General features: G+C 44.3%; 2 protein-coding genes across 2 annotated transcripts in view; both read left to right on the top strand.

The window, feature by feature from the left end:
• LOC139394283 (probable E3 ubiquitin-protein ligase makorin-1) overlaps window positions 1-15,171 on the top strand; it is a 33,790-nt gene extending 18,619 nt beyond the window's left edge. The window contains exons 4-8 of the mRNA XM_071142310.1: window positions 1,507-1,727; window positions 11,528-11,742; window positions 13,111-13,221; window positions 14,344-14,482; window positions 14,715-15,171. Coding sequence (XP_070998411.1) covers window positions 1,507-1,727; window positions 11,528-11,742; window positions 13,111-13,221; window positions 14,344-14,482; window positions 14,715-14,930 — 902 coding nt within the window. The 3' untranslated portion in view covers window positions 14,931-15,171. The remainder of the gene's footprint in view (window positions 1-1,506; window positions 1,728-11,527; window positions 11,743-13,110; window positions 13,222-14,343; window positions 14,483-14,714) is intronic.
• A 3,145-nt stretch (window positions 15,172-18,316) lies between these two features.
• LOC139394288 (transmembrane protein 121B-like) lies at window positions 18,317-19,609 on the top strand. The gene has a single exon (XM_071142313.1). The coding sequence runs from the start codon at window positions 18,317-18,319 to the stop codon at window positions 19,535-19,537; it is 1,221 nt and encodes a 406-aa protein (XP_070998414.1). The 3' UTR covers window positions 19,538-19,609.
• The last annotated feature ends 2,955 nt before the right edge of the window (window positions 19,610-22,564 follow it).

Here is a 22,564-nt window from a genome sequence, read left to right on the forward strand (position 1 = left end):
ACATACACAATCCATGTCTCAATTGTCTCAAGGCTTAAAACTCCTTCTTTAACCCGTCTCCTTCCCTTCATCTACACTGATTTGAAGTGGATTTTAACAAGTGACATCAATAAGGGATCATAGCTTTCACCTGGATTCACCTGGTCAGTCTGTCATGGAAAGAACAGGTGTTCCTAATGTTTTGTACACAGTGTGTATAGGGAATAGGGTGCTGTTTGGGACTGGTATCCTTAGCTAGCTCAACTGTGGAAGTGGAGAACAAAGCTACGGTCAAAATGACACCCTGTTACAACGGTCAAAATGACACCCTAGTTACTACGGTCAAAATGACACCCTAGTTACTACGGTCAAAATGACACCCTAGTTACTACGGTCAAAATGACACCCTAGTTACTATGGTCTTAATCAGTGCGCTCTGTACAGAATAGAGTTCCATTTGAGAGGCAGATGGTGTCCTTAGCTAGCCCTACTGCTGACAGGGTGAGTTTGTGCCAGTCTGTCAGGGTTGTCCTTAGCTTGAGCCACTGATATGCCAACAGTGCTAGTCGCTGCCAACTTCTGCCATGTGGCCGGACACAGTGTGAAATGAATGGATGATTTGAATGTAGCGATCTTTCAGTCTGTCCCTCCTGTCTCCCTGTAGGATGGACATGATGTACTGTCAGTCACCTACTAAGTCAATAAGACACTTTCAGTTTGTCCCTCCTGTCTCCCTGTAGGATGGACATGATGTACTGTCAGTCACCTACTAAGTCAATAAGACACTTTCAGTTTGTCCCTCCTGTCTCCCTGTAGGATGGACATGATGTACTGTCAGTCACCTACTAAGTCAATAAGACACTTTCAGTCTGTCCCTCCTGTCTCCCTGTAGGATGGACATGTACTGTCAGTGACTCAATAAGACACTTTCAGTCTGTCCCTCCTGTCTCCCTGTAGGATGGACATGATGTACTGTCAGTCACCTACTAAGTCAATAAGACACTTTCAGTCTGTCCCTCCTGTCTCCCTGTAGGATGGACATGTACTGTCAGTGACTCAATAAGACACGTTCAGTTTGTCCCTCCTGTCTCCCTGTAGGATGGACATTATGTACTGTCAGTCACCTACTAAGTTAGTACTTTTGGCCCCTGTGGGCACCGGTCAGAAGTATGGCTCTATATAGGAAATGGGGGCCATCTTGGAATACACAGCATCCCCTTTCTGTTTGGTCTGCTGCCAAATGCTCCCCAATCCAGTCTCCCACTGAACAGGTGTATTTTTATCAGAGAGAGAGAGAGAGAGAGAGGGGAGGGGGCGACTTCTGGTTGATTTTGTTTCCCTTTGGGGGCATTTTAGCATCTTTTATTAACAAGTTGGTTTGTAGACCACCAGACTCATGAGGTAAATAAATGACACCATTTTGTTGGCGCCAAGTCGATGACTGTTTCCATGTGTCTTAATAAGGGTGTGTGTCTGGCTCGCTCACCTCTCCTCTCGCCCTCTCTCCTCTTCCCCCTCCCTCGTCAGACCCGGTGAAGTCTGACGGGTCGGGGATGAGTCCTCTGGAGCGAGAGAAAGACCCGGCGGGAGACGATAAGGAGTTGAGGAAGACTCTGTGTCCCTACGCCGCCATGGGGGAGTGTCGCTACGGACTTAACTGTGCCTATCTCCACGGCGACGTGTGTGACATGTGCGGTCTGCAGGTGCTCCACCCCTCCAACGACGCACAGCGATCAGAACACACCAAGGTAACGGTCCTGTCAACACACGCCCCTCCATCAGAACACACCTGTACCTGTCAACACACGCCCCTCCATCAGAACACACCTGTACCTGTCAACACACGCCCCTCCATCAGAACACACCTGTACCTGTCAACACACGCCCCTCATTCAGAACACACCTGTACCTGTCAACACACGCCCCTCCATCAGAACACACCTGTACCTGTCAACACACGCCCCTCCATCAGAACACACCTGTACCTGTCAACACACGCCCCTCCATCAGAACACACCTGTACCTGTCAACACACGCCCCTCCATCAGAACACACCTGTACCTGTCAACACACGCCCCTCCATCAGAACACACCTGTACCTGTCAACACACGCCCCTCCATCAGAACACACCTGTACCTGTCAACACACGCCCCTCCATCAGAACACACCTGTACCTGTCAACACACGCCCCTCCATCAGAACACACCTGTACCTGTCAACACACGCCCTCCATCAGAACACACCTGTACCTGTCAACACACGCCCCTCCATCAGAACACACCTGTACCTGTCAACACACGCCCCTCCATCAGAACACACCAAGGTAACGGTCCTGTCAACACACGCCCCTCCATCAGAACACACCTGTACCTGTCAACACACGCCCCTCCATCAGAACACACCTGTACCTGTCAACACACGCCCCTCCATCAGAACACACCTGTACCTGTCAACACACGCCCCTCCATCAGAACACACCTGTACCTGTCAACACACGCCCCTCCATCAGAACACACCTGTACCTGTCAACACACGCCCCTCCATCAGAACACACCTGTACCTGTCAACACACGCCCCTCCATCAGAACACACCTGTACCTGTCAACACACGCCCCTCCATCAGAACACACCTGTACCTGTCAACACACGCCCCTCCATCAGAACACACCTGTACCTGTCAACACACGCCCCTCCATCAGAACACACCTGTACCTGTCAACACACCTCCATCAGAACACACCTGTACCTGTCAACACACGCCCCTCCATCAGAACACACCTGTACCTGTCAACACACGCCCCTCCATCAGAACACAGCTGTACCTGTCAACACACGCCCCTCCATCAGAACACACCTGTACCTGTCAACACACGCCCCTCCATCAGAACACACCTGTACCTGTCAACACACGCCCCTCCATCAGAACACACCTGTACCTGTCAACACACGCCCCTCCATCAGAACACACCTGTACCTGCCAACACACGCCCCTCCATCAGAACACACCTGTACCTGTCAACACACGCCCCTCCATCAGAACACACCTGTACCTGTCAACACACGCCCCTCCATCAGAACACACCTGTACCTGTCAACACACGCCCCTCCATCAGAACACACCAAGGTAACGGTCCTGTCAACACACGCCCCTCCATCAGAACACACCTGTACCTGTCAACACACGCCCCTCCATCAGAACACACCTGTACCTGTCAACACACGCCCCTCCATCAGAACACACCTGTACCTGTCAACACACGCCCCTCCATCAGAACACACCTGTACCTGTCAACACACGCCCCTCCATCAGAACACACCTGTACCTGTCAACACACGCCCCTCCATCAGAACACACCTGTACCTGCCAACACACGCCCCTCCATCAGAACACACCTGTACCTGTCAACACACGCCCCTCCATCAGAACACACCTGTACCTGCCAACACACGCCCCTCCATCAGAACACACCTGTACCTGTCAACACACGCCCCTCCATCAGAACACACCTGTACCTGCCAACACACGCCCCTCCATCAGAACACACCTGTACCTGTCAACACACGCCCCTCCATCAGAACACACCTGTACCTGTCAACACACGCCCCTCCATCAGAACACACCTGTACCTGTCAACACACGCCCCTCCATCAGAACACACCAAGGTAACGGTCCTGTCAACACACGCCCCTCCATCAGAACACACCTGTACCTGTCAACACACGCCCCTCCATCAGAACACACCTGTACCTGTCAACACACGCCCCTCCATCAGAACACACCTGTACCTGTCAACACACGCCCCTCCATCAGAACACACCTGTACCTGTCAACACACGCCCCTCCATCAGAACACACCTGTACCTGTCAACACACGCCCCTCCATCAGAACACACCTGTACCTGTCAACACACGCCCCTCCATCAGAACACACCTGTACCTGTCAACACACGCCCCTCCATCAGAACATACCTGTACCTGTCAACACACGCCCCTCCATCAGAACACACCTGTACCTGTCAACACACCTCCATCAGAACACACCTGTGCCTGTCAACACACGCCCCTCCATCAGAACACACCTGTACCTGTCAACACACGCCCCTCCATCAGAACACACCTGTACCTGTCAACACACGCCCCTCCATCAGAACACACCTGTACCTGTCAACACACGCCCCTCCATCAGAACACACCTGTACCTGTCAACACACGCCCCTCCATCAGAACACACCTGTACCTGTCAACACACGCCCCTCCATCAGAACACACCAAGGTCAAATCAAGATGAGGCGTTAGGATTAATGTAACTCAGCTGTGTGGTACTTAGTCTCCATGTTTTACTATCAGATACTGTATTTATATACTACGGTCTCCATGTTTTATATACTACGGTCTCCATGTTTTACTGTCAGATACTGTATTTATATACTACGGTCTCCATGTTTTACTGTCAGATACTGTATTTATATACTACGGTCTCCATGTTTTACTGTCAGATACTGTATTTATACACTACGGTCTCCATGTTTTATATACTACGGTCTCCATGTTTTATATACTACGGTCTCCATGTTTTACTGTCAGATACTGTATTTATATACTACGGTCTCCATGTTTTACTGTCAGATACTGTATTTATATACTACGGTCTCCATGTTTTATATACTACGGTCTCCATGTTTTATATACTACGGTCTCCATGTTTTATATACTACGGTCTCCATGTTTTATATACTACGGTCTCCATGTTTTATATACTACGGTCTCCATGTTTTACTGTCAGATACTGTATTTATATACTACGGTCTCCATGTTTTATATACTACGGTCTCCATGTTTTATATACTACGGTCTCCATGTTTTACTGTCAGATACTGTATTTATATACTACGGTCTCCATGTTTTATATACTACGGTCTCCATGTTTTATATACTACGGTCTCCATGTTTTATATACTACGGTCTCCATGTTTTATATACTACGGTCTCCATGTTTTACTGTCAGATACTGTATTTATATACTACGGTCTCCATGTTTTATATACTACGGTCTCCATGTTTTATATACTACGGTCTCCATGTTTTATATACTACGGTCTCCATGTTTTATATACTACGGTCTCCATGTTTTATATACTACGGTCTCCATGTTTTACTGTCAGATACTGTATTTATATACTACGGTCTCCATGTTTTATATACTACGGTCTCCATGTTTTATATACTACGGTCTCCATGTTTTACTGTCAGATACTGTATTTATATACTACGGTCTCCATGTTTTATATACTACGGTCTCCATGTTTTACTGTCAGATACTGTATTTATATACTACAGCCTCCACGTTTTATATACTACGGTCTCCATGTTTTATATACTACGGTCTCCATGTTTTATATACTACGGTCTCCATGTTTTATATACTACGGTCTCCATGTTTTATATACTACGGTCTCCATGTTTTACTGTCAGATACTGTATTTATATACTACGGTCTCCATGTTTTATATACTACGGTCTCCATGTTTTATATACTACGGTCTCCATGTTTTATATACTACGGTCTCCATGTTTTATATACTACAGTCTCCATGTTTTATATACTACGGTCTCCATGTTTTATATACTACGGTCTCCATGTTTTATATACTACGGTCTCCATGTTTTACTGTCAGATACTGTATTTATATACTACGGTCTCCATGTTTTATATACTACGGTCTCCATGTTTTACTGTCAGATACTGTATTTATATACTACGGTCTCCATGTTTTATATACTACGGTCTCCATGTTTTATATACTACAGTCTCCATGTTGTACTGTCAGATACTGTATTTATATACTACGGTCTCCATGTTTTTATATACTACAGTCTCCATGTTTTACTGTCAGATACTGTATTTATATACTACGGTCTCCATGTTTTATATACTACAGTCTCCATGTTTTACTGTCATACTGTATTTATATACTACGGTCTCCATGTTTTATATACTACGGTCTCCATGTTTTATATACTACGGTCTCCATGTTTTATATACTACGGTCTCCATGTTTTATATACTACGGTCTCCATGTTTTATATACTACGGTCTCCATGTTTTATATACTACGGTCTCCATGTTTTATATACTACGGTCTCCATGTTTTATATACTACGGTCTCCATGTTTTACTGTCAGATACTGTATTTATATACTACGGTCTCCATGTTTTATATACTACAGTCTCCATGTTTTTATATACTACAGTCTCCATGTTTTATATACTACGGTCTCCATGTTTTATATACTACGGTCTCCATGTTTTATATACTACGGTCTCCATGTTTTACTGTCAGATACTGTATTTATATACTACGGTCTCCATGTTTTATATACTACGGTCTCCATGTTTTACTGTCAGATACTGTATTTATATACTACGGTCTCCATGTTTTATATACTACGGTCTCCATGTTTTATATACTACAGTCTCCATGTTTTACTGTCAGATACTGTATTTATATACTACGGTCTCCATGGTTTATATACTACGGTCTCCATGTTTTATATACTACGGTCTCCATGTTTTACTGTCAGATACTGTATTTATATACTACGGTCTCCATGTTTTATATACTATGGTCTCCATGTTTTTATATACTACAGTCTCCATGTTTTACTGTCAGATACTGTATTTATATACTACGGTCTCCATGTTTTATATACTACGGTCTCCATGTTTTATATACTACGGTCTCCATGTTTTATATACTACGGTCTCCATGTTTTATATACTACGGTCTCCATGTTTTATATACTACGGTCTCCATGTTTTATATACTACGGTCTCCATGTTTTATATACTACGGTCTCCATGTTTTATATACTACGGTCTCCATGTTTTATATACTACGGTCTCCATGTTTTATATACTACGGTCTCCATGTTTTATATACTACGGTCTCCATGTTTTATATACTACGGTCTCCATGTTTTATATACTACGGTCTCCATGTTTTATATACTACGGTCTCCATGTTTTATATACTACGGTCTCCATGTTTTATATACTACGGTCTCCATGTTTTATATACTACGGTCTCCATGTTTTATATACTACGGTCTCCATGTTTTATATACTACGGTCTCCATGTTTTATATACTACGGTCTCCATGTTTTATATACTACGGTCTCCATGTTTTATATACTACGGTCTCCATGTTTTATATACTACGGTCTCCATGTTTTACTGTCATGATACTGTATTTATATACTACGGTCTCCATGTTTTATATACTACGGTCTCCATGTTTTACTGTCAGATACTGTATTTATATACTACGGTCTCCATGTTTTATATACTACAGTCTCCATGTTTTATATACTACAGTCTCCATGTTTTATATACTACAGTCTCCATGTTTTATATACTACGGTCTCCATGTTTTATATACTACGGTCTCCATGTTTTATATACTACGGTCTCCATGTTTTACTGTCAGATACTGTATTTATATACTACGGTCTCCATGTTTTATATACTACGGTCTCCATGTTTTACTGTCAGATACTGTATTTATATACTACGGTCTCCATGTTTTATATACTACGGTCTCCATGTTTTACTGTCAGATACTGTATTTATATACTACGGTCTCCATGTTTTATATACTACGGTCTCCATGTTTTATATACTACAGTCTCCATGTTTTACTGTCAGATACTGTATTTATATACTACGGTCTCCATGGTTTATATACTACGGTCTCCATGTTTTATATACTACGGTCTCCATGTTTTACTGTCAGATACTGTATTTATATACTACGGTCTCCATGTTTTATATACTACGGTCTCCATGTTTTTATATACTACAGTCTCCATGTTTTACTGTCAGATACTGTATTTATATACTACGGTCTCCATGTTTTATATACTACGGTCTCCATGTTTTATATACTACGGTCTCCATGTTTTATATACTACGGTCTCCATGTTTTATATACTACGGTCTCCATGTTTTATATACTACGGTCTCCATGTTTTATATACTACGGTCTCCATGTTTTTATATACTACAGTCTCCATGTTTTACTGTCAGATACTGTATTTATATACTACGGTCTCCATGTTTTATATACTACGGTCTCCATGTTTTATATACTACGGTCTCCATGTTTTATATACTACGGTCTCCATGTTTTATATACTACGGTCTCCATGTTTTATATACTACGGTCTCCATGTTTTATATACTACGGTCTCCATGTTTTATATACTACGGTCTCCATGTTTTATATACTACGGTCTCCATGTTTTATATACTACGGTCTCCATGTTTTATATACTACGGTCTCCATGTTTTATATACTACGGTCTCCATGTTTTATATACTACGGTCTCCATGTTTTATATACTACGGTCTCCATGGTTTATATACTACGGTCTCCATGGTTTATATACTACGGTCTCCATGTTTTATATACTACGGTCTCCATGTTTTATATACTACGGTCTCCATGTTTTATATACTACGGTCTCCATGTTTTATATACTACGGTCTCCATGTTTTATATACTACGGTCTCCATGTTTTATATACTACGGTCTCCATGTTTTACTGTCAGATACTGTATTTATATACTACGGTCTCCATGTTTTATATACTACGGTCTCCATGTTTTATATACTACAGTCTCCATGTTTTATATACTACAGTCTCCATGTTTTATATACTACGGTCTCCATGTTTTACTGTCAGATACTGTATTTATATACTACGGTCTCCATGTTTTATATACTACGGTCTCCATGTTTTACTGTCAGATACTGTATTTATATACTACAGTCTCCATGTTTTATATACTACGGTCTCCATGTTTTACTGTCAGATACTGTATTTATATACTACGGTCTCCATGTTTTATATACTACAGTCTCCATGTTTTACTGTCAGATACTGTACTTATATACTACGGTCTCCATGGTTTATTTACTACGGTCTCCATGTTTTATATACTACGGTCTCCATGTTTTACTGTCAGATACTGTATTTATATACTACGGTCTCCATGTTTTATATACTACAGTCTCCATGTTTTACTGTCAGATACTGTATTTATATACTACGGTCTCCATGTTTTATATACTACGGTCTCCATGTTTTATATACTACGGTCTCCATGTTTTATATACTACGGTCTCCATGTTTTACTGTCAGATACTGTATTTATATACTACAGTCCATGTTTTACTGTCAGATACTGTATTTATATACTATGGTCTCCATGTTTTATATACTACGGTCTCCATGGTTTATATACTACGGTCTCCATGGTTTATATAGTACGGTCTCCATGGTTTATATACTACGGTCTCCATGTTTTACTGTCAGATACTGTATTTATATACTACGGTCTCCATGTTTTATATACTACGGTCTCCATGTTTTACTGTCAGATACTGTATTTATATACTACGGTCTCCATGTTTTATATACTACGGTCTCCATGTTTTTATATACTACGGTCTCCATGTTTTACTGTCAGATACTGTATTTATATACTACGGTCTCCATGTTTTACTGTCAGATACTGTATTTATATACTACGGTCTCCATGTTTTATATACTACGGTCCCCATGGTTTATATACTACGGTCTCCATGTTTTACTGTCAGATACTGTATTTATATACTACGGTCTCCATGTTTTATATACTACGGTCTCCATGTTTTATATACTACGGTCTCCATGTTTTATATACTACAGTCTCCATGTTTTATATACTACAGTCTCCATGTTTTATATACTACAGTCTCCATGTTTTATATACTACAGTCTCCATGTTTTATATACTACGGTCTCCATGTTTTATATACTACGGTCTCCATGTTTTACTGTCAGATACTGTATTTATATACTACAAAGTATCCGTGTTCTAGAATTGAGACATTTAATCATTTCCAATGACTTCATCATTGTTTTGTTATCTGCCCCGTGATGGTTTCTGGTGGTTAACTTGTTTTGGTTTCCCCTCAGGCTTCATAATGCATTATAGTGGTTAGCTATACCTTTAGTACCCCCCCCCCCCTCCCTCCCAGGCTTCATAATGCGTTATAGTGGTTAGCTATACCTTTATCCTCCACCCCCAGGCTTCATAATGCATTATAGTGGTTAGCTATACCTTTAGTACCCCCCCCCCCCCCCAGGCTTCATAATGCACTATAGTGGTTAGCTATACCTTTAGTACCCCCTCAGGCTTCATAATGCACTATAGTGGTTAGCTATACCTTTAGTACCCCCCCCCCCCCCCCCAGGCTTCATAATGCACTATAGTGGTTAGCTATACCTTTATCCTCCACCCCCAGGCTTCATAATGCATTATAGTGGTTAGCTATACCTTTATCCTCCACCCCCAGGCTTCATAATGCACTATAGTGGTTAGCTATACCTTTATCCTCCACCCCCAGGCTTCATAATGCATTATAGTGGTTAGCTATACCTTTAGTACCCCCCCCCCCCCCCAGGCTTCATAATGCACTATAGTGGTTAGCTATACCTTTAGTACCCCCCCCCCCCCCCCCCCAGGCTTCATAATGCATTATAGTGGTTAGCTATACCTTTAGTACCCCCCCCCCCCCCCCCCCCAGGCTTCATAATGCATTATAGTGGTTAGCTATACCTTTATCCTCAACCCCCAGGCTTCATAATGCACTATAGTGGTTAGCTATACCTTTATCCTCCACCCCCAGGCTTCATAATGCATTATAGTGGTTAGCTATACCTTTATCCTCCACCCCCAGGCTTCATAATGCATTATAGTGGTTAGCTATACATTTAGTACCCCCCCCCCCCCCCCCCAGGCTTCATAATGCATTATAGTGGTTAGCTATACCTTTAGTACCCCCCCCCCCCCCCCCCCAGGCTTCATAATGCATTATAGTGGTTAGCTATACCTTTAGTACCCCCCCCCCCCCCCCCCCCCAGGCTTCATAATGCATTATAGTGGTTAGCTATACCTTTATCCTCCACCCCCAGGCTTCATAATGCATTATAGTGGTTAGCTATACCTTTAGTACCCCCCCCCCCCCCCCCCCCCCCAGGCTTCATAATGCATTATAGTGGTTAGCTATACCTTTATCCTCCACCCCCAGGCTTCATAATGCATTATAGTGGTTAGCTATACCTTTATCCTCCACCCCCAGGCTTCATAATGCATTATAGTGGTTAGCTATACCTTTATCCTCCACCCCCAGGCTTCATAATGCATTATAGTGGTTAGCTATACCTTTATCCTCCACCCCCAGGCTTCATAATGCATTATAGTGGTTAGCTATACCTTTATCCTCCACCCCCAGGCTTCATAATGCACTATAGTGGTTAGCTATACCTTTAGTACCCCCCCCAGGCTTCATAATGCACTATAGTGGTTAGCTATACCTTTATCCTCCACCCCCAGGCTTCATAATGCATTATAGTGGTTAGCTATACCTTTATCCTCCACCCCCAGGCTTCATAATGCATTATAGTGGTTAGCTATACCTTTGTTATTCCTCTTCAGGCTTGCATCGAGGCCCATGAGAAGGACATGGAGCTGTCGTTTGCCATCCAGCGCAGTAAGGACATGCAGTGTGGCGTGTGTATGGAGGTGGTGTTTGACAAGGCCAACCCCAGTGAGAGACGCTTCGGCATCCTGTCCAACTGCTGCCACTGCTACTGCCTCAAGTGCATCCGCAAGTGGAGGAGCGCCAAGACGTTCGAGAGCAAGATCATCAAGTAAGGAAGTAGTGTTTATTATCGCGAGGGACAAGATCATCAAGTTAGGAAGTAGTGTTTATTATCGCGAGGGACAAGATCATCAAGTTAGGAAGTAGTTTTTATTATCCCGAGGGACAAGATCATCAAGTTAGGAAGTAGTTTTTATTATCCCGAGGGACAAGATCATCAAGTAAGGAAGTAGTTTTTATTATCCCGAGGGACAAGATCATCAAGTTAGGAAGTAGTTTTTATTATCCCGAGGGACAAGATCATCAAGTTAGGAAGTAGTTTTTATTATCCCGAGGGACAAGATCATCAAGTTAGGAAGTAGTTTTTATTATCCCGAGGGACAAGATCATCAAGTTAGGAAGTAGTTTTTATTATCCCGAGGGGCAAGATCATCAAGTTAGGAAGTAGTTTTTATTATCCCGAGGGACAAGATCATCAGGTAAGGAAGTAGTTTTTATTATCCCGAGGGACAAGATCATCAAGTTAGGAAGTAGTTTTTATTATCCTGAGGGACAAGATCATCAGGTAAGGAAGTAGTTTTTATTATCCCGAGGGACAAGATCATCAAGTTAGGAAGTAGTTTTTATTATCCCGAGGGACAAGATCATCAAGTTAGGAAGTAGTTTTTATTATCCCGAGGGACAATTAATTTTGCAGCACGTAGTCAAAAATACAATGAACACATGACAATAAATATAGACCTAAAACCAAAGCAGTGTATGCTGCAATATGTAGACAATACTACTACAGCTTATTGAGGTAGATGAGACAACTACAGCTTATTGAGGTAGATGAGACTACTACAGCTTATTGAGGTAGATGAGACTACTACAGCTTATTGAGGTAGATGAGACTACTACAGCTTATTGAGGTAGATGAGACTACTACAGCTTATTGAGGTAGATGAGACTACTACAGCTTATTGAGGTAGATGAGACTACTACAGCTTATTGAGGTAGATGAGACTACTACAGCTTATTGAGGTAGATGAGACTACTACAGCTTATTGAGGTAGATGAGACTACTACAGCTTATTGAGGTAGATGAGACTACTACAGCTTATTGAGGTAGATGAGACTACTACAGTTTATTGAGGTAGATGACCCAACACCTGTTTAGAGTGGTCCTCTCGTCCAACTAAACCTCTCTCTCTCTTCCCAGGTCCTGTCCAGAGTGTCGGATAACGTACAACTAAACCTTTCTCTCTCTTCCCAGGTCCTGTCCTGTCCAACTAAACCTCTCTCTCTTCCCAGGTCTTGTCCTGTCCAACTAAACCTCTCTCTCTCTTCCCAGGTCCTGTCCTGTCCAACTAAACCTCTCTCTCTCTCTTCCCAGGTCCTGTCCCGTCCAACTAAACCTCTCTCTCTCTCTTCCCAGGTCCTGTCCAGAGTGTCGGATAACGTCCAACTTCGTCATCCCCAGTGAGTACTGGGTGGAGGACAAGGAAGACAAGCAGAAACTGATACAGAAATACAAGGATGGCATGGGGTAAGATATGTACTGATGATAGGAGGGGGTAAGATATGTACTGATGATAGGAGGGGGTAAGATATGTACCGACGATAGGAGGGGGTAAGATATGTACCGACGATAGGAGGGGGTAAGATATGTACCGACGATAGGAGGATATGTACCGACGATAGGAGGGGGTAAGATATGTACCGACGATAGGAGGGGGTAAGATATGTACTGATGATAGGAGGGGGTAAGATATGTACTGATGATAGGAGGGGGTAAGATATGTACTGATGATAGGAGGGGGTAAGATATGTACTGATGATAGGAGGGGGTAAGATATGTACTGATGATAGGAGGGGGTAAGATATGTACTGACGATAGGAGGAGGGGGGGTAAGATATGTACTGATGATAGGAGGGGGTAAGATATGTACTGACGATAGGAGGAGGGGGGGTAAGATATGTACTGATGATAGGAGGGGGTAAGATATGTACTGACGATAGGAGGAGGGGGGGTAAGATATGTACTGATGATAGGAGGGGGTAAGATATGTACTGATGATAGGAGGGGGTAAGATATGTACTGACGATAGGAGGAGGGGGGGTAAGATATGTACTGATGATAGGAGGGGGTAAGATATGTACTGATGATAGGAGGGGGTAAGATATGAACTGATGATAGGAGGGGGTAAGATATGTACTGACGATAGGAGGGGGGGGTAAGATATGTACTGATGATAGGAGGGGGTAAGATATGTACTGACGATAGGAGGAGGGGGGGTAAGATATGTACTGACGATAGGAGGGGGGGTAAGATATGTACTGACGATAGGAGGAGGGGGGGTAAGATTTATTTATTTTATTTTACCTTTATTTAACCAGGCAAGTCAGTTAAGAACAAATTCTTATTTTCAATGACGGCCTAGGAACAGTGGGTTAACTGCCTGTTCAGGGGCAGAACGACAGTTGTACCTTGTCAGCTCGGGGGTTTGAACTTGCAACCTTCCGGTTACTAGTCCAACGCTCTAACTGACGATAGGAGGGGGTAAGATATGTACTGACGATAGGAGGGGGGTCTGTCTCTCTGTTCCTCATCTATATCTGTAATAATCACTGTCCTCTGCTGACGGTCCCGTCCGTCTCTGTTCCTCAGGACTAAAGCCTGTCGTTACTTCGACCAGGGTCGGGGCACCTGCCCGTTTGGCTCCAACTGCTTCTACAAACACGCCTTCCCTGACGGGCGGCTGGAGGAGCCCCAGAGGAGACCAGCAGGGTGCAACGGCAGGAACAGGGTAAGACGCTGCCCTGTCAAATGTCCTTTCTGTCAGAAATAGATTGAGACCATTTTTGGTTTTCCTATGGGGGTTCATACGTTTAACAGACACCGATGTGGCATTTGGACATTTTGTGTGTTTACGGTCCAGAAGTTCTCAGCCCTATTGTAAAACGCTTCCTGTTCTGCTTTCGTAATACCGAAACGAATTCCTGTTTTTTTTTAAAATATATTCCTGTTCTCCCCTCCAGAACTGGAGGAGGACACCCCTGTGGGACCTGTTTGAAGAGCGGGAGAACAGCAGCGACTCTTTGGACAACGAGGACGAGGAGATGGTGACCTTTGAACTGAGCGAGATGCTCCTCATGCTCCTCGCCGCGGGAACCGACGACGACGTCACGGACTCGGAGGACGAATGGGACTTGTTTCACGAAGAGCTGGACGATATCTACGAGATTTACCTATAGCAACATCTCCCTAACGTTACCGTTGAAACCCCCCTTTATCGTTTTTGACTACCCCCCCCCCCCCCCCCCCTCTTTACCTTTACCGTGCTGTAGAATGGACTGTCTTGTGTGTTTGGACAGTAGCTTCTCTCCTCTGTGTTGTGGCAGTGCCGTTGGGGCAGGCCTTTCATTCAGAAATCAACTACATGAAGAAGAAGAAGAAGAAGGAGAAGGAGAAGAATTAACAGATTAAAAAAACAAATGTAAATGAAAACAGTGGGGTAAATGAAACAGGTGGGTGTAAAACCATTTTTCTAGAAACATCCTGTCCTTGTGAATTTATCTATCCGTGTCAGGTTCATGTAAAAATAAAATAAAATAACAACAACAAAAACAAAGGGGGGAAAAAATTACAAACATTTTTTGGAAAATATCGCTAATAAACAGTGTTTATTTGTGGACGTGGGTTTGACTTACCGTTTTTACCCAGGTGATGTTTTTAAGACTTGTGTTTTGTTTTGTTTTGAGGATGATGCACCACAACCAACTCTACACAACTATACTTCCTGGTGATGATGTCATGTCTGTGGTGGTCATGGGTATTGTAGTCCTCTGCTCATGCACTGAGTATATTGGGTGGAGGGAGACAGCAGTCCTGTCGACTTCCTATATTCACATGTACCCTCTTGATTCACTCTCTTTCCCTCCTCCCTGGTGGTGGGAACTCCCTCTGTCAAGGAGGGGGATGAGGACGACTCCTCTGTCAAGGAGGGGGATGAGGACGACTCCTCTGTCAAAGGGGGGGGGGGGGGGGGGCCTTCGGGGAACAACTTACAATATCTAAAGTTGTTTGTTTTAAATGGGCCACTTTTATTTTATCCCCCCCCCGATCGAATCGCAGCTATTATTCAGGAACACCCGTGGTACCTAATGACAAGTCTCCCCTCAGAACCGAGCTGATAGTGACACTCGCTGACTCTGTGTCCCTAGTGGCGCCATATTGTGACGATACACTGAGTGAACAAAACATTAGGAACACCTTCCCAATATTGTTGCACCCCCACCCCCCCCTCTCATTTCTTCAGGGGCATGAACTCTACCAGGTCTGATCCTTATACCGTAGGGCTCTAGTGAACCACCAGTGGTCTAGAGAGGGTGCCATTTGGAACACAGTCCTGTGTCTTGGTCACTACTACTTCTCTTTGAACTCCCATTTAGAATGCACTATATATATATTATGTTTCTCTTCTTGTTTTTCTATGGTCCACAACCATCCATCATGACTTGAAATTAAAGTTTATTATCAAAAGTTACCAGGGTTGCTTTACTGAGTGGAATTCATTATTGATCATTAAACTTGTGCTCTGATATTATGGCTTGTATGTAGTACACGTGTGTCTATATATATGTAGTACACGTGTGTCTATATATGTAGTACACGTGTGTCTATATATGTAGTACACGTGTGTCTATATATGTTTTGGAATTTCACTTACATTTCTACATTTTAAGTGGGGGCTCTGACATGGTGGTTCTATGTGATCTGTTGTGTTACCCAGAATGCATTATTTTGTTACCCAACTAACTCAAGTCCCTACTCGGGGAGGGGGGGGGGGGGGGGCAGTCGTTCAAGGTTTAGCATTCTCTGCCGTGCTTTGTCCTCACTCTGAAGGTCTGTTGCCGTCCCAGCCAATCAACATGTCTGTTGCTGTCCCAGCCAATCAACCGCGGCATGTTTTAATGACATGTCTGTGTACGGTGGGGAATTGATGTGACATCGGGGGGGGGGGGACGTCGGTCCATATTACTGTCTTCTCTCTGCTGTCTCTCTGAATGTCTTATGTCCCAGAATCCACCTCTGTTCCATATAGTTCTGGATACATGGAGCCTGGGTAACTGAGGTTCTGGATACATGGAGCCTGGGTAACTGAGGTTCTGGATACATGGAGCCTGGGTAACTGAGGTTCTGGATACATGGAGCCTGGGTAACTGAGGTTCTGGTTACATGGGGCCTGGGTAACTGAGGTTCTGGATACATGGGGCCTGGGTAACGGAGGTTCTGGATACATGGAGCCTGGGTAACCGAGGTCCCGGTGTTCTGGATACATGGGGCCTGGGTGGGATGAAGCCTGGGTAACCGAGGTCCCGGTGTTCTGGACACATGGAGACAGGGTGGGATGAAGCCTGGGTAACCGAGGTCCCGGTGTTCTGGACACATGGAGACAGGGTGGGATGAAGCCTGGGTAACCGAGGTCCCGGTGTTCTGGACACATGGAGACCGGGTGGGATGAAGCCTGGGTAACCGAGGTCTCGGTGTTCTGGACACATGGAGACACCAGTAGTCCATTTACTCTACTGGAGGATTCAGCTAGAAATGCTTCAGACCAGAGGGCTAGACTAGCTCTGGTCCAGGGTGTCTTCAGGCTGCTAGCTCATTATAGATAGTGATGGATGGTGAGAGCACAACGACGCCCTGCACCAGAGCTATAGGGCTAGAGCCTCTACTTCCTGTCACCTCTAGACATGGAGTCTCAACTTCCTGTCACCTCTAGACATGAAGCCTCTACTTCCTGTATGACACCTCTGAAGAGGTGACGGAATTATATCTAATCTATTCCTGGCTCCTCACTTTATAAATAGCCTTGCCTATCAATTGCCAGGCACTCCTAGAATACCAAGGGATTTTGCTTAACAAATCCTAGGGATAGATCAACCGTTATATCAACAGTATGATTCGTGTCCAATGTTGCGGAATTATTGGGAAAGGAGTCTCAATTTAAAAATCCTGGAAAGCTCAAAAAAAGAACAAAACGATTGGTGATACGCATCTGCACACAGCAATAATTCCGTCCACCGCATTTCATTCCAGTGGGAGAGAAATACCATGCCTTGGTTTACGCCGCGCCCCCTATCGCTCTCCAACCTAAAAGCAAAGACAGTACAGTAGGAAGACGGGTAGAAACTGCTTCTCCAATAGAAATCTCCGATCACGCTTGTAGGCGATGTCATGGCAATGTTGGCAAGCTAGGCGCATGCGTAAAAATTACGTAATTGTGCATGCCGTCAAATTAAAGGCACTCCTTCAATATAAAGTCATTTTTTAAGGAAAATTAAAACGTGTCAGTTTGTCACTTTCACGAAGTTGGAGTGGCAACACGTTCAACTACTTAAGACATTGGCTCGAATATAGGTTGTGCCTTTAGATTTTGAGAAAGTTAACTAAGGAAGAATTTTTCACGTCTCTCATTGACTTCTCAAGCCCTCAACACTGGCTTGTTCCCGGAAGTATCGCGATATTGCGCCTCTGGGTTTAGAAACTCTGTGCTAAAAGCATATATCACTACCAAACCAGGGAAGAAAAAGAAGAGAGAGAGAAAGGGAAGCGAACGCGCAAATACATGCATACAATGATAGCAGAAATTGGTGCCGCCGACAACCCCAAGGCCAGCTCCAGCTATCCCCATCCCCAAGCAGCTGTGATCTGCCCGGACTCACCGGTTTCATTAGCCCCGGACTACGGAGTCGGACAGCTGTTCATACGTAGCGCCTCGTCCAGGAGGGACACACAGACGTCCGCGGGGAGTATCAACCCAGACGAGAGCTCCATCAAGCCGCTGGTATCCGGAGTATCCTCCGCTATTACAGACGCCTATATCATGACCTCTGAGGAATTCATGCAGACCGCTCCCTTGTTCGGCCAGCGGTCCAAGAGGAACGTTCTCTACAAGATCCTGTGTTTCCTCATTCTGATATTCCAAGGAGGCATTCTAGATTTCTACCTCATTATCTTCACGGATCTGTACTGGTGTTCGTGGATCGCCACGGATCTGGTGGTGATCTCTGGCTGGGGGATCTTCTTCATGAAGAACGCCAGGAGCAAGAGAGAGCGTGCGTGTGGGTTCCACCAAAAGAACTCTATATTCGGCTGTAACCTCGGCGAGTTTACCTACGCCTACCTGGCCTGGTTAATCTACGTGATCGCCTGCACCCCTAAAATAGTCCTCATTCTAGAGACTTCGATATTAGATCTCATCGCGCTCAAAGTTCCGTTCGGTGTAACCGGATTTAAGATTATCACGTTGCTCTCGGTCCCGTTACTCTACTGTCTCGTCAATTCTATCACCGAGGACCAGAACGGAGCTACGCGCCACCGGTCCCAAAGCTGCTTCATCACCACCTGTCTGGACCTCGCAGACTGTTTTACCCTGGTGGAGTTGTATCTGAAGAACGAGATACCGACGGTCTATTTAAAATACACGGTCATCTCGGTGTATTTCATCGCCCTGGGCGTCCCAGTGGTGTGGTTATACGAGTTGACAGCCTCCGAGATGCGCTGTCGCTGGGTCTGGGCTAGGTTCCTGGTCGGTGTGTTGGTCAACGCCCCACTTCTGGTGGTGCGGTGTTTCCAGGTGTATGTTCACGAGATGCCCGTCTCAGTGTTCATGTTCAAGAATATGTTCTTCCTGGCCTGTAAGTGTCTGGAGCTGATAGAACAGTGTTTCACAGTGCGGGGTGTCAGGAGGTTCGGTGAGGGAAGCAACCCGGCGCAGTTCTCTCACTGTGTCTCAGAGAACGATATGTGTCCCCATGGATATGTCAACACCCTGGCGGTTACCACGCAGTCATAGGCCCGGCTTGGATCTCACCCTGGCCGTCACTACCTAGACCTAAAACGGCCTGGATTTTATTTTATCCCCCTGGAGGGTGGAAGGCACATGAGTGATGCTGAAGGAAGAATTTTGAGGGACAGGGTTACGCCCTTAAACGGCACCCTATGCCCTATATAGTGCACCTACTTTTGACCAGGGCTAATAGGGTTCTGATCAAAGGGAGTGCACTAAATAGGGAATAGGGTGCCAATGAGGATGCATCAACGACAGCCTTATTGACGATTTTGTCATTTATTCAGATGTGAACATTTGATAACAACAGGTGCTACAGAATCATTATGCATCAACTACACCTGCTTAAGATCTGGTCAACCTGGCAGACCTGGCAGACCTGGCAGACCTGGCCACTGGCCAACCTGGCAGACCTGGCCACTGGCCAACGATTGTCGTTTTGAAATGGGAGTCTTGGATATGGTGTCAATGTCGATGTAAAGTCATGTTTTACGTTGGTAGAGTCTTGTCTCTCAATCTGTGAAACTTCCAAATAGCATTTCCTAATCAATGAATAGATGGAAACCTTGTGGTAATATAGATACCTAATTAGTGTGTAATTGCGGTATACGTAATGATTCTAATGTTTAATCATGTCCTCTCATTTCCTAAACTATTTTGGGGGGAATATTTCATGTTATCAATATAAATCAATTGATATTTCTTAAAGAATTTGACATCACTATGTGTATTTTAATGTATGCTTTGAAGTAGCACTACAATGTGTCATGATGATATGAGATGGAGCAGGCAGCTATAGAACAACCTCTTTATTATACTGTGTCTCTGTCTGTCTGTCTGTCACCTGTCTGTCAGCGTGTTGTCTGTCTGTCTGTCTGTCTGTCTGTCTGTCTGTCTGTCTGTCAGCGTGTTGTCTGTCTGTCTGTCTGTCTGTCTGTCTCTCTCTCTCTCTCTCTCTCTCTCTCTCTCTCTCCTTAAGACAAGGCCTACCTCTTTGCATCCAGTCAATATCGTCTGTCTGTCTATCTATCTGGGCTGTCTGTCTGTCTGGCAACATGTGTACTGACAGTCTGTCTGTCTGTCTGTCTGTCTGTCTGTCTATCTGGTCTGTCTGTCTGTCTGTCTGTCTGTTTGTCTGTCTGTCTGTCTATCTGGGCTGTCTGTCTGTCTGGCAACATGTGTACTGACAGTCTGTCTGTCTGTCTGTCTGTCTGTCTGTCTGTCTATCTGGTCTGTCTGTCTGTCTGTCTGTCTGTCTGTCTGTCTGTCTGTCTATCTGGTCTGTCTGTCTGTCTGTCTGTCTGTCTGTCTGTCTATCTGGGCTGTCTGTCTATCTATCTGGTCTGTCTGTCTGTCTGTCTGTCTGTCTGTCTATCTGTCAACATGTGTACTGTCTGTCTGTCTGTCTGTCTGTCTGTCTGTCTGTCTGTCTGTCTGTCTGTCAACATGTGTACTGACAGTCTGTCTATCTGTCAACATGTGTACTGACAGTCTGTCTGTCTGTCTGTCTATCTGTCAACATGTGTACTGACAGTCTGTCTGTCTGTCTGTCTATCTGTCAACATGTGTACTGACAGTCTTGACTGATGGAATTTATACAGGGTCAGCCTTGCCAATTTGTCACCCAGAAATGAACGGAGCTTCAAAAAAGTGAATATAAATGTGATATCGTTTCGATCGAACATGATGAGACAATCTACTCCAAGGTGCTATGAAGGAATGTGTAGCTGTGGAATCAGATGTGTGTGGCGTTGATATGCGTAATCAGATGGGTGTGGCGTTGATATGCGTAATCAGATGGGTGTGGCGTTGATATGCGTAATCAGATGGGTGTGGCATTGATATGCGTAATCAGATGGGTGTGGCGTTGATATGCGTAATCAGATGGGTGTGGCGTTGATATGCGTAATCAGATGGGTGTGGCATTGATATGCGTAATCAGATGGGTGTGGCGTTGATATGCGTAATCAGATGGGTGTGGCATTGATATGCGTAATCAGATGGGTGTGGCGTTGATATGCGTAATCAGATGGGTGTGGCGTTGATATGCGTAATCAGATGGGTGTGGCGTTGATATGCGTAATCAGATGGGTGTGGCGTTGATATGCGTAAACAGATGGGTGTGGCGTTGATATGCGTAATCAGATGGGTGTGGCGTTGATATGCGTAATCAGATGGGTGTGGCGTTGATATGCGTAATCAGATGGGTGTGGCGTTGATATGCGTAATCAGATGGGTGTGGCGTTGATATGCGTAATCAGATGGGTGTGGCGTTGATATGCGGAATCAGATGGGTGTGGCGTTGATATGCGAGGTGTTTGACATCCTATTGCCGGAACTCTGGATAAAAATAAAAAAAACACTGCTATTATTACCTAACAGAAGACCCTTATGTGGATGAGAGAAATATAGGTCACTGTGCAACCAATAGAACAGGGTTGAGAGAATGCAGGGATTACAGACAGATCGGAGAATAAATCACGATCGTAAACACTTGTCATCTCAAAATGTAGGTCTCTGTTTCTCCTCATGGATCTTCTCATACAGTGAAAAACACCAAAATTATGTTTGATAAAAAAAGTACCCAAATACATATTGGTAATGGACGCAGTCTGCAGAGAAGACACTTTTGTACAGTACGTAACATCAGCCGCCATCTCGTATTTACTGTGTTACAAAAAGGAGTCCCTTTAGTTTCCAGTACCTAAGCCTCTGGTCATTAAAAAAAGATCTTGGATGTGATATAATTCATTCAACCTAATGGTGATCTGTGACATTTGTTTGTCCTTCACTTTCTTTTTTCCTGATGGGGGGGAAAAAAAAGAGTGAGCTGAATATAGCCTGAGTTCCAGTCTGTATGTGCCATCACGCCAGCTCCTTGTTACTCAGCCTCAATGCACGCCAAACTGTTTGTGTTGTATGGAGTTGGCTAGAACACCAACTGATCTGAGACCAGGCTATGATGAAGATGCAGGTAGGTGATGAATAGGAATGAAAAAAACACTTATTAAGAAAAAAAAATGGTGCCTTTTT

This window comes from Oncorhynchus clarkii, unplaced genomic scaffold, assembly GCF_045791955.1.
Source record: "Oncorhynchus clarkii lewisi isolate Uvic-CL-2024 unplaced genomic scaffold, UVic_Ocla_1.0 unplaced_contig_10307_pilon_pilon, whole genome shotgun sequence".
In the NCBI taxonomy this organism is placed as follows: Eukaryota; Metazoa; Chordata; class Actinopteri; order Salmoniformes; family Salmonidae; genus Oncorhynchus; species Oncorhynchus clarkii.